Source organism: Crassostrea angulata, chromosome 4 (assembly GCF_025612915.1).
Source record: "Crassostrea angulata isolate pt1a10 chromosome 4, ASM2561291v2, whole genome shotgun sequence".
NCBI lineage: Eukaryota > Metazoa > Mollusca > Bivalvia > Ostreida > Ostreidae > Magallana > Magallana angulata.
Genome location: NC_069114.1, coordinates 35,232,258 through 35,245,680, shown reverse-complemented (window position 1 = coordinate 35,245,680; position 13,423 = coordinate 35,232,258). Strand labels below are relative to the sequence as shown.

The window sequence follows — 13,423 nt, the reverse complement described above, 5'->3', positions numbered from 1 at the left end:
TTATAAAACAGCAGTTACGGGATGTATATATTTGCTATGTAGGAATTTTAGGACCCGTTTCTATTTGGTTTTTTTCTTCTTCTTTTGTGGTTCGTCACTTTCTGAAAATTTAAATAAATATAATTTTAACTCTTACATGTAGAAATGAATATTGTATCATGAATATCAAACGTTTACAGGCAGCATAATTTCAAAATTAAATACTACGTACTGATGTTTTGCGATGGATTGCGACCTCCTCCCCAGAGAGAGAGAGAGAGAGAGAGAGAGAGAGAGAGAGAGAGAGAGAGAGAGAGAGAGAGAGAGAGAGAGAGTTATTTCTATTTTGCAAAGCATAACGTTATGCTTGGTTCATCTCTCCCGAATAGTTCGACCTATACACTAATTTGGGTGTTCTGCTTAAAAATTATAACGAACATGTATGTCCCAATTAATGGACTATAATTATACAGTGTACAAATTGAAAAATATATTTCATTATCGCCAATCATTGTAATGCTTCTATCCAGTATGGATAAAAAAAAATTTAAATTACTCATTTCTTTGAATTTTTTATAGTATTCATATGCGATGAGTAAAATCAAAGTCTTTATGAAGTTCTGATAATCAGTTGGCATGTGAAGCTACATGTACGTATAGAACAAATAAACATAAATGTGACAATTTTGATTTTTTATGTTTTACATCCTTTCTGTATAGGTAATTTCTTTCATATAATCAATTTAGGTGACATTAACAGGAAAATACACCATCTACAGTAAGTTTTTCTTTCAATGAAATTTTCATTTAATTTACATTGCTAAAAGTTTTAAAAATTGTGTTATTATTTGTTTTAATTTTCAAACTCCCAATTGACTTACCCTGAGTTCCACTTTCGATGTCTTCTATTCCAGGGAGTACTGATCCTTCAGGATCATCCTAAAACGAAAGTAGTGACAATACTACTCCTGGTGGTCAATGAGAGGAGAAACAAAGGGAAGACAACCTCACAGCAGTTAGGTGGGGAAAAAACCACACGTGGGACACAGCATAGTGAGGGCAAACAAATGTGTGAAAAATCTTAGTCAAGCTGAAAACCAGCATACTAGTAACCTTTTGATAGAAGAGTAGGATGCTCCGCAAATGAAACAAAAAATAATAACACATATGTTTGATTTGGTATATTTTAATTTCAAGATTCATATAAAAAGGAGATTCAAGATTTTTCACACATGTACTATTCGAACATACAGATCTGGCAACCACACATGAACAGTTAAATACATAATACATATAACTGATCCCTTGATTAGATAAACCAAAAATAGCATGACCTTGTCATATAACTTCACCATGAAGATTACATCTTAATAATTAAATAAGTCAGTAAAATCAATTGTATATCAATTAAATCTATAAAAGCTATAACCATACAGATTATGTTTAATACCTAACCTACTACGCTCAATGAATCTATTCTAAATTCGACAAAGGTATCAAAAAATGTCAATAAATTTATATACAGTTAAATCTCGTTATCTCGAACTATATAGGACTGGTTAAAAACTTCGAGATATCCAACTATTTGAGATAATAAGGGTAAATTATTAAAAGTATAAGTGGTTGGGACTTACAAATCACTTCGACATATCCATTGTATTTGAGATATCAGTGTTTGAGATACCAAAGTTCAACTGTAAACTATACACTCAAGAACAAAGTACAAAATTACATTGTGTATGTATTAATACTGAACAAAGTATTATAAAACATTTGGCTCTTAAAATGACTAATTTTTAGAAATAAACACCCTCAGATCATTTTCTCTCTATTTTTAATAAAAATTTCATCCCTTCTCTCAATAGTTAGCACTCAATCAACAAACTTGGTGTTCAGAGGAGATTGGAATATTCAGGAATTTGGTGGTGGTTAGAAAACTCAGTTAGAACACCCAAAAAGTCTCCAAAAAAGCCCCTATGATGTTACTTTACCCCTACTCTGTTTCCAAACTAATTCACTTATTAGACCATCCCAACATAGTCAATTAATTTGATCACAAACGTAAGAACTAAAGCAGTACAGTAAATATCAACAGGCCCCTGATTTAGATTTTATCTGCATTTGCAGACAATGCATAAGTAATTGTGATAAAAATATATGTACAGTCAAACTTCGTTATCTCGAACTAGATGGGACTGCTTGAATAATTCGAGATATCCTGAGTATTTGAGATATCGAGGGTAAAATACTTGAAAAATAAGTGGTTGGGACTTACAAATTACTTCGACATATCCACTGTATTCAAGATATCAGTGTTCAGGATATCAAAGTTTAACTGTACTTAGACTGGGAGTATAAAAATAATAAATATTGTTAAGCAAGATAAATAAAAGTGTGTCAAATTAGAAGGTCACTATAAAATCCTATTCTTATTAGCTCTGAACACACCAATGATTGTAAATTGACTGCCTGCATTCCAATGGCAGGTATACTGTATATCTATGAAACTAAATGCTCTACAAAGTAACATCAAAGTTTGGCTTTTACCGGATCCTGAATATACCCGAACAGTCTCATGCGACTAATGCCGCCATCTGGAGCCATCGTAAGCCGCACGTGGTTCACGACCCCACAGTTGTTAATACTCTGGCGGCCAAACTCGTGTTCCTGGTGGGCATAGAGTTTCTTTGGGGGGAGGAGGATTTTCCAGGGCCCCCCATTCATGTCTTTCATGGCTGCTTCCTCTTCATCCTCTGTGATGTTACAGGCTTAAAACAGTTAAAAGAGTTCATGAATCGATGCCTTCATATCAGTTATTAAACAAAATCTTTTATTTCTCATGCATTATGATTTTTTATTAAAAATTTTCAAGTGCAACAAATTTCTACTGACTCAAAAGGCCAAGATGAGTTCAAAAAGAAACTTCATAATATAGTTTAGAAAAAAATTCCCATTGGGTGTTACCAACACCTTGTGAGTATGTTCAAAAGGCATTTGCAATTTCTGGTTATGGCTAAATCAAGTCAATTATCAAGTTTGAAGAAAATATACCACATTCAATATCTGACAGCAACTCAGTTTTTCATGACAAAGATAATTGTGCCTAAAACTTATCAACCTGCATGATGTTCCTTTTAGATTTTTATATCATTTGTTAAGGAGCAAAAAATGTATGAATTTTTGAACAATTTGACAGAAAATTGAAATGTACATAATGTAAGCAATTCATTTAATACATATTTTCCAAATATTATTTTTTATATTACTTATAACCTAGATTAGAAGTTAGAACAGTAAAAGTTTTCATCAAAAAAGGGTTTGCAGTTTATATACATGTAGCCAAAACTGTCCCAGCCCAATTAATAATCATTTAGATTCAGTAGCTATTAAACTGAGGTATTTTTAAAATCAACTTTTCTCTATATTGCTTCTGTTGAATATATATCATCATTAAATTACAAATAGATAGAAAAAGTTGTCAAACAGTACAAGTGAGTTTGGTGATTTGAATATTTCATGGATTTTTCTTTGATTAAAATTCCTTCTGATTCCATGGCAATGGTCGGCTTACCTTCTATTCTGCAGGAATCAGGATAATTGCCTTTAAAGTGGTTTGTGTCTATGAGGACCTATAAAAACAAAATGAAGCTATTATCAAACATTGCACGACATTCCTAATTCTTATTTATCTGTTGAGGCTGTTGTGCATTTTGAGGTATAAACTAACAAAGAAACATTTTGCTGCAGATTTGTGTGCATTTTGCATTAACATTTTTTTTTCTCACTACAAGTTTTGTTTACTGTAAAATCAAAATTCAATTCACAGAAGAGAATGATTATTACTTATTGGGTTTGTTACTGTCTATAGGAATTTATCGAGCTGATAACGTTATTAAACGGCCAAGTGAAGCTGAGCCCTCTATGGATGTAACAACCTAACAATTTTCCAGTTATTGGAAAGAAACAGGAACCAGCAGATTTTCTTCATGTTACTCGAATTTTGTAACATTCTGATATTCTGATACTCTACTTGTACATGTATATTTAAAGTGATAAAACAAGTACAGTTGTGTATATTCATAAAAACATTTTTATGATGACTGTCAAAAACAAATTGTTCATGAAAAATACCATGACTTTTTATATAGCAGATTCCTATTACAAAACGATGAACATTTTACAATGCAATGACTGGAAAAAAAAAGACTGTAATCCTCTAATCTTGTTAAAAAAATCTACACTCGCTTAGAAATTCATTATTGGCATTAAGTAATAGATTAACAGCCGCACAGTATTTCATGCAATTTTTGAGAAAATGCTATATTTTCTAAAAACGAGTATATCAGTGATAAAATAAGTCTTAAGATTTATTGAAGAATTAATTGAGACCATTTACATCTGCCAAATATATCGATTTTGCCATTTTCCAAATTCTTGTAGTACATATATCTTGTAGCATTCAGAAAACTAAGAAACAATTTGTTTTGGTGTGATCATTGAAAAACATCAATACAAGTACAAGTATGCATCGCATTTAATTTCTACTTGAAAAGCCATGTTAATAACTACCTTTATTTTTTTTTTAATGTCATTTTAATTATTAATAGGAACCAATTATCAAAAGATGAAACATAGAAATGATCAAGACGGTCAATATTCACGGCTGGGAAACACAGCATCAATTTGAATAAAGGGAAAGGTATAAATTAATAATAAGATATCAAATAGGTTTCCATTTCATCGCAATTTTATTCTTTCATGGTAGACACTGTTCTATTAAAGTTCTGTATATCTAAGATAATGTTAATCCTCAGAAATATTGTTTAAAACCAACTTCAGAAACTCGATCATAGTTGGTAGACATTTGTTCTAATCTCCCTGGACTTCACGGAATAAATATACTTTAATGGGGATTTCAATCAGCACAATAAATTCTAACGTTGACCTTATTAGCTGTAAAGATACCACTGGGATATGTCTTTATCAAGTTGATCAAACAGTGAAATAACATGCATGAGGTTTTTTTTTTATGAGTAAGACTTTTATTTTATTAAAATGATATTGATTTTGTAATCAAGGTACAAGAGTTCAGTCTGAAATTTTTTTTTTAATTGCATGCCTATCACAAAGTGTTCAGAAGGATTGGTACATCAGAAAAGATAATAAATTTGTCTTTAATAGTTATTTAGTAGATAGGAATTATTGATGATTTACACTTAAAATATTCAAACATGAATTTGTAAAGACTGAAACGAAAACAGTAAATTGCATCCTTTGTAGTAAATGTTTACATATTCAATATTATGCAAGATAAAAGAAAATAAGGACAAGCAAGAATACCGGAATGTAAAAAAAAAAAAATAAACTACACAGATGATGCTTAAATATTTAAATCTCAAACGAAATACATATAGATGTATGTCTCTGATAAAGGAGAAGGATAAGCAGTATCATAAAATTGCTCTCAAGCAGGTAAAGCTTAAAAGAAATTTGAATTTAGATTGTCAAAGTAATCTACACCTAAAAACAAATGGTGCGCTATTATGTGAAATTACATTTAATTTCATTCAACTGAAATCAAAAAGGACTATAATCATGAGCTCTAATTGATTTTTTATGCAAACTTGTATGAAGTCTTTCATTAATAATTCTACATTGGGATGGGTTAAAAGGGAAAGTTTTATATTAAACAAAATTAAGATCAAATTGACCTCACTGGGATTATGTAGGACTTCATTGATGAAGTACTAAATGCACTTAATGATGTTTGGTAAAAAATTCAATTAAACATGCGGATGCCTGTTCCTTTTTTTCAAAAATAAAGCTCACTATTTCAGACAACATTTCAATACCACTGCACAAAACCTGCAGCAGAAACAAAGTTGTGTGCAACTTCCGGTACCTCTAGATCAAGACTGTAGGTTAACTGAGAATGTATATATATTACCAGTAAAATGTTTTTGGTTTGTCTTTCTGAAACAAATTTTACCCTTTTACTCTTTACTATGCAAATTAATAATTAATTTACCAAATTAATTCCCCGGTTTACATACAGATGTAAAGAATGATTTTCAACATCTGGAGGCCAGTATCCCTTTCCTTAGAAATATTTGTTTGGTATGTTTTAGATTTTTATAACAATTGAAGTTCACTGGAGCAGGAAGTTCAGATTTGCAGTAACAAAAAAATCCGTAGACAATCTAGATATACAGAAACTAGGGTACCTTTGTGATAATTCCTGGATGTCCTAGCCGAAACACACACCAGTCATCTCCTACAGAATAAAAACAAGAGGCCCATGGGTCACATCGCTCACCTCAGCAACAATAGCCATAATGAAATCAGATTTATGGAGTCGTATACAAGATATATGAAAAATGTAGTAGAAAAAAGATATATAAAAAGATTTTCAAATTTTTCTTCAGATATCATAATTTTGAACACTGAGCCACTTTTGAACAATGATTTCAAAGTCATATCACATAATGAATATTACCGTTATCGAGAAGATCTTAAACAAATATTTATAAACCTACATCAAACTTTGAGCCCCTGGTGGGGCCCAAAAATTGTCCAGGTTTTAAGCAATTGAGAATGAGTAATATGTCAAGATGCTTGCATTTTAGTAAAACCATGTACTTACATGTATCAGGTAAGTTTACAAGATATATACAATTTTTTTCCAATTTAAAAATGATCCCTTCCCACATCGTGGCCTCACCTTATCCCTAGGGATCATGATTTGAACAAACTTGAATCTACCCTATCTGAGAATGCATCCAAACAAGCAACAGCTTTTCTAGCCAATTGGTTTTTGAGAAGAACATATTTAAAGATTTTTCTATATATATTCCTATGTTAAAATTTGAACCCCCATTGTGGCCCCACCCTACCCCTAAGGCCTAGGGATCATGATTTGAATTTGTGAGAAAAAGATTTTAAAAGATTTTTCTATGACTATATTTTCCTATGTTAAAATTTGACCTACCCCCATTGTGGCCCCACCCTACTCCAGGGATCATGATTGGAATAAAATTGAATTCACCCTACCTGAGGATGCTACCACACAAGTTACAGCCTTGCTTGCCGATTGGTTTTTGAGAAGAAAATTTTTAATGATTTTTCTCTATACATAATATATTCCTATGTCAAATTCGACCCCCCCCCCCCCATTGTTGCCCCACCCTACACCCTGGGATCATGATTTGAACAAACTGGCACCTTGGGTTTTAAGAATATTTTTAAAAGACACCAAGAAATTTGCAATCATTCTTAATTTTGTCCCTCTGAAAGAGGATGTGGTCCTTCATTTTAACAAAATTAAATCCCCCTTATTTAAGAATGCTTTGTGCAAAGTTTGGTTAAAATCGGCCCAGTGGTTCTGCAGAAGTCAAAAATGTAAATTGTTTAAATACAGAGAGACAAATGGACAGACAAACTGACACCAGACAAAAAGTGATCTGAATAGCTCATGAGCTTTCAGCACAGGTGAGCTAAAAACTCTTCACATAAATAGTATTGTTTCATATCGCTCTTTATAATTGTATTGTTGCTTTTTGCTCTTTAAGAGTTTGTCATTACTGCTAAATGGACACAAGATAACTTTACAAAATTGTTTTGTCTGGAAACACATGTACTGGTTATTACATAGTCCATGGATGCTGATAACAAATCTACCATTGTTTTGGTCAATTATCAAAATATTTGACTCATTTGAAAAAAAAAAAACTCTCTCTATTCTTCTTAGGAACATCATAGCCCCACTTTTTCTTACAGTCTACTCGGGTATATATACCTGGAACTTGGAGAATTCCTTCCTCATTTGCTTCTAAGATGGCTGGTCTATCTGGCTGAAAAACAAATGTGTACCATGCCAATTTGATACCAGTATATGGTATGTTTATAAGTATACACAGTTAGATTACAGTGTTTGAAGAGTGGACAATAAGATCAGACTTTCTGGTTCAGTGCTGCTGGGGATATGTTCTCTTCAATCTCAGATAACATAACATTTTAGTTTACATGAAAATGTTTACATTTGCTATTCATCATATAGTCCTTCTACCATATAAATTCAACAGCTTTAAGCACATTAATCATTATGCTATCTCAGTTGATAACTGGAGACAAAGAATTTTTTAAACCAGCTCAAAATCAAGATCCTAAGGTTAGAATGTTCTCAAAAAACCCAATTTGCATGTTTGTGCATATATTCATTAAATATTTAAGAATACAAATATGTAAACTTATTTCTTTATTAACCTATAATGTACATGTATCTGTGAAGTTGATTGTAACATCCTTGTGACCTTAATAACTGTATCTGCTAACTGAATGTCTAGTTTTTATTTCACCAAACACTGAATAAGATCTAGTTACCTTGCGGGCTGTCTCCCAGCCATCCGCCATTGTTTCTGCTCTCCCTGGCTGAATCAAGTTACGAGCATGACCAAAATGGACATTGCTGTAACCAAGACACATTCCTCCATTCTCCATGGCAGCTAGATCTATGATCTAAACTCATTGGGAAAGAAAGATAACTCTTAGATATTATTTTCTTATACTAGCCATGTGCTAAATTGACTTCGAACATTTCTGCAGAAAAAGAGAGATAACTGTTAACACAGAAAGATCCTGCACTTTTAAAAAGTGTCTGTGCATATCATACTGTACAGTTCAATGAGTTGAGTGTACATTCATGTCTTCAGGTATAAGATCTGTAACTTACCGAGTTTTTGGAGACTTTGGACCAGTCTGGAATTGCCCTTCCATACACCCTCAATCTGGCTATGCCACCATCTGCAAAAATAACAGGATGTTTATCCTTTTTTTGAAAGGAGGGGGAGGAATCAAATGTTTCTAGACCAACAGATTTTTAACTCATTTACATATAAGTTTCATATTGGGAACAGCATGGGTCTATATAATTTATGGATACCAGTATTGCAAACCGTTTGCATGAAAAATGTCGTTCACCAAAAATCCCCCATGAAGATTTTCAAAAGTTGGCATGTATGCAAACGAAGGATATATAGGGCAAAGAAAATCAAAATGTCCACATGATTTCACTTTACCGGTAATTGATCAAGTTTTGTTCTATTGTTTAAGTAGACATCAATTATACATAAAATGAATTCAGTAATTTCATCAAGAAATAACTTTCAAATTATGATGAGGGCTCGCGAGCACCCAAACACTGACCGAGCCTCAGATTTAGTGACATACCTGGGAACATGTTGACTCGGAGATGAGTCCATCTCTCATTGCTGTTCACTTCAAAAAAATTGTGACAGGAGGTTTTATATCCAGGGTTCAGGGGCCTTCTTGGGACCAGTTCTTTCCAATCCTTTTCAAATACACAGGTACATGCATTTTGATGCAAGTCATATTTGGTGACATATTGGTTTTTGCTTTGTCAAAATTCTCAATATTATTTTTGTTTCTTAAATAATGGAATATACACATATACTATATTTTAATTAATCAGAATATGTCTCACATGTACATGTAAAAGGGTTTGCAAACTATATTTTACAAGTTTTTCTTTGATAACATAGTGCTTAAAAATTTAAGGACTTCCGTTCAATTTTGATATTTTCAATAACTTAAACAGATTCACCAATATAAATGGAATTTTATATATTTGTAAGGAAGTATTTGTTTCTGTGTTTAAAGAATCAGGTATTGAATAACAGAATTGAAATATGACAACAACTACCCAATGGGCTAAATTTTTAACCCACGTGCTGGTGCTATAGTAGGGGATTGGAAGTTCCTGTACTAAGTCTACATGCAATCATACTCTTTCATATATGAACTATATTCCATACTTCTGATTTGAGCTTCTGGATCTGGTCCGACATCTGCATGGTGGTCGCTGTCCCCATCTTACTTTTCCTCTTTGGAATGCTTTCCACAGCAGCTGAAATACATATGTACATGTAAACCTTTTTAAAACACATCACAAAATGCTGAAGGTGGTTAGTCTAGAAGCCTACAGAAAGCATTCAAATGTGGAATATATGAATTTGACTGCTTGATCACGGATGTACACTCAAAATGGATTAGTGCTTGCTCTATCATGCAGTCACACCCTGACAAACTGACTTTATTACATGTCTTGATTTTCATTCTGAAAATGAGACAGATTTCATCTATATTCTTAGAAGTAAGAACACCTAATTTTGTGGATTGCAAAGTGAAATGTGGAATAAAAATTGTTAATTAATCCATCATCAATAAATTTCCTTTACACCATTTTGTGAAATCCATGAAAGTTGATCAGATGCCCACAAAATTAATAAAACTACAGATTTTTTTTGGAAGTAACCACTGCAATGGAAGATAGCAAAAAAGATCAATGTAAAATATAGCTTTGGCTTCATTCATTCTTTCTTGACTTAAAAAAAAAGAATATTGTATATATCTTTTATAGGGCTGGCCTTACCTCGTGATAATACAGCAGCTTGTATGGAGACCTGAGGGGAATAGTTCCCTGTGAAGTAGGAGGTATCTACATCTATCCCACTTATAACACCTGGCACACCTGTGTAATACATGAAACTATTAGTTAAAAATGAAGTAACGTATAAAACATCATTACTACAATTCTTCTGATCCTTATCACTAATCTCTATACATGCATGTTTGTATTATCATTAAGTGACTGCTACGTACATTTACATGATCATGATACATGTAATATACAGAAGAAACGAAGTTGTTTAAAAATATTTCCCATTTTATTTAGCCTCCTGTATAAATGATACATGTAGTAAATACAGTAACACTATTAAAGAAACTATAGTAAAGTACAAGGTCTATCCTTTTGTACAACCCATAAAATTTTCTCCTTAAAAATAGTATACATGTACAAGAAATTGACCATTCCACATATATTTTACATGGCACTGGTATGATGACCATATTTATCAAAACTAAATCTATAAGCAGGGCAATAACCTAGTTCTATGATGCACCAGTCGTGGCCGGGGATCCTCTTTCTGCGGGTCTCCCAACCATCCATCCATTTTCCGTACTTTGTGAACACACCTACTTTGAACACAGGGTCCTCGGCCTTCAAATTGACATCAAATATCATGAAGCTAGCTATAGAAACTATGTTAAACATTTCAACACTTAATTATTGTATATGATAGACAAAAATGTGAGTACTGGGCTAAAACAAGTACCTGTACTTTAACTGAACAGTCTTGTTCAAATGGTTTTTCTTGATCTTTTTTTGATACCTCTACTTCTGCATTGCCCAGATAAATTATCATTCACTATTCAACAAATTGAATATTGTCTATTCATTGACATGTAGATTGAGAATACATAAAATTAAAGATGACTTATAAACTACATTTTCAGTGGTACAAGAGTACATGTATACATGTATACCTTTAGCAAGTTTTCTGCTACAGCAAACCAATCATCAGTAGCATAGAGAATTTTTCCTCCAACCTGTAAAGACAATGTAAATACATGTAGCTTAATAGTGATAGTTATATAAATTGATAAATGTTCACCAGACTGATAAATATATGAATTAAGATAAGTTCAATAAAAAAAACCCATTAATAGCAACACATAAACTGATATGATAGCGTGTTAAAATCAGAGATGAATTAAAGACGTCAATCTGTTAAAATATACTTTATTTACCTTTTCATTCACGAGATCATTCAGTTCTGTAAACTTTGGAAATGTTTGCAGTGTTGAACTTGGTGGTTCAGCCATTCTGAAATGACAGCAATGAGATTATGAATATTTTATGCAATACCGGGTAACCAATATCTATAATATAAAAGGTGACCGTGCTTAATAAGTTGATGCATTAAATGTATATTTATGTGGATTTATAACAAAACATTATTCCAAAAAAATTTCCAGTATCTCTTTATTCACTTTCGGTTATCATTTACCATTTGGGCTATCACAACCCATTTGGTTGTAATTGGTTACAATCTGTTGAAAGCGGCTTTAATTCAGATTTTCTACAATCTAAAATGGACAGATGTTCAAATATACAAACCATATGGATATATATCTATTTTAATCACTATATTCAACCAGACTTTCTGGAACACTATAAATGAAGGACTGCTCCAAGATAAAACCTTATCTGACCAAGATCATATGAAGATCAACAAATTTTAAAAATATAACCAGGGAGCTACATGTATATAGGTATCACACCGGTAAACGACCAGTCAAAATGAACTTAGCTTAGTCAACTGTAGATACATATATACTTCAAAATATTTTTTTCCTTGACTAAAATTTTATATTTTTCTTTACCCAGTTTTAAAAAACGTTGTACCACTAAGAATTTAAGACAATAAGGATATTTCATGATTTTTGTTAGATGATGATTATTTTTCATAGGGACTTATAATTCTTTCAAAGTACATGCAGCAGCTTCCTGGGGTGTGCAGTCTGTTTACATACAAATGGAAAACACATGGTTTTGAGGGTAGACCTGTTTGGAGCTAGATGTTTTGAGAAAATGCCATATTGTGTGCCTTTTTTTTGGTGTCAGCTGATAAGATAGGTAACAAATAAAATTTCCTTCAAATATTTTGTAAAGAGAAATACGAACTGATTTTTAAGAATTGTTCTCCCTCTGTAGTGCTATATCATTAAAACAGTTACCAGTGTGATACCTCATAAATATATACTGTTACCAGGGATGTATACACTAATACTGTTATATATGTCTCTGCTGTTACATACTGTATATAGTACCGGGCAGTACTGTATGTGTACAAGAATACATGTACATGTTTGTAAGTCTCTGGAATAACTCAATTATACAAGTATTTTTCGCCTGCACTTCTCATCAAAACTTGTAAAACATTAATGCTGGTACACAGAGTTTAAGTGTCAGTGAAACACTCAATCAGATTATTCAGATAAAGTCTCTCCCTTTTTTAACCCTATAGTGTGGTCAACGACCCTACCTTAATTTTAGAAAAGGTTTCAGTGTCAATGTCCTACAGCAATTGTCCACGTCCTGTACAGTAGTATGACATAAAGTGACTGAATGTCTGATTACGCAATGAGAAAACGTCGTATTATTTCATTTCTAACAAAATGCTTTTGCTATCCCCTTCAAATATACGTGGTAGGATTTATATTCAGGTATTTTGTCAACTTTTACCTTCACCGATTCACAACTCTCATCACTCTGGTGGATAATCCTCCGAGTTCGGCAGCCCTAAATCCTTAATCTTTTTTTAATTTAGCAACGTTCCAGATAAAAAGAAGACTACATATAAAGAAAATTATTAAAGTATGATTTACCTGGACTGTCACTACAGCACAACCCAGTCCGAATCGGAGATTTCACCTCTGAGGGGAAAGTGTGTCACAAATCGAAAATGTGTGTCAGCATGTTTGGTTGAAGGAGTTGTCGTTCCTATGCTGTGTGTTGGAAAAC

The 13,423-nt window shown here is 32.5% G+C and overlaps 1 protein-coding gene across 2 annotated transcripts in view; it reads right to left on the bottom strand.

The window, feature by feature from the left end:
* The window catches only part of LOC128180542 (allantoicase-like), a 14,087-nt gene extending 664 nt beyond the window's left edge, over positions 1–13,423 (bottom strand). The window contains exons 1-15 of one of the 2 annotated variants that reach the window (XM_052848659.1): positions 13,288–13,423; positions 11,647–11,722; positions 11,383–11,445; positions 10,942–11,056; positions 10,427–10,525; positions 9,810–9,901; positions 9,205–9,325; positions 8,708–8,778; positions 8,359–8,493; positions 7,775–7,829; positions 6,204–6,253; positions 3,551–3,608; positions 2,527–2,747; positions 861–918; positions 1–101 (exon numbers count right to left, since the gene is read on the bottom strand). The exon at positions 1–101 is cut by the window's left edge and continues 664 nt beyond it. In XM_052848659.1, the coding sequence (XP_052704619.1) occupies positions 61–101; positions 861–918; positions 2,527–2,747; positions 3,551–3,608; positions 6,204–6,253; positions 7,775–7,829; positions 8,359–8,493; positions 8,708–8,778; positions 9,205–9,325; positions 9,810–9,901; positions 10,427–10,525; positions 10,942–11,056; positions 11,383–11,445; positions 11,647–11,721 (1,254 nt within the window). In that variant the 5' untranslated portion in view covers position 11,722; positions 13,288–13,423 and the 3' untranslated portion in view covers positions 1–60. The remainder of the gene's footprint in view (positions 102–860; positions 919–2,526; positions 2,748–3,550; positions 3,609–6,203; positions 6,254–7,774; positions 7,830–8,358; positions 8,494–8,707; positions 8,779–9,204; positions 9,326–9,809; positions 9,902–10,426; positions 10,526–10,941; positions 11,057–11,382; positions 11,446–11,646; positions 11,723–13,287) is intronic. The other variant, XM_052848660.1, reaches the window with a different exon arrangement.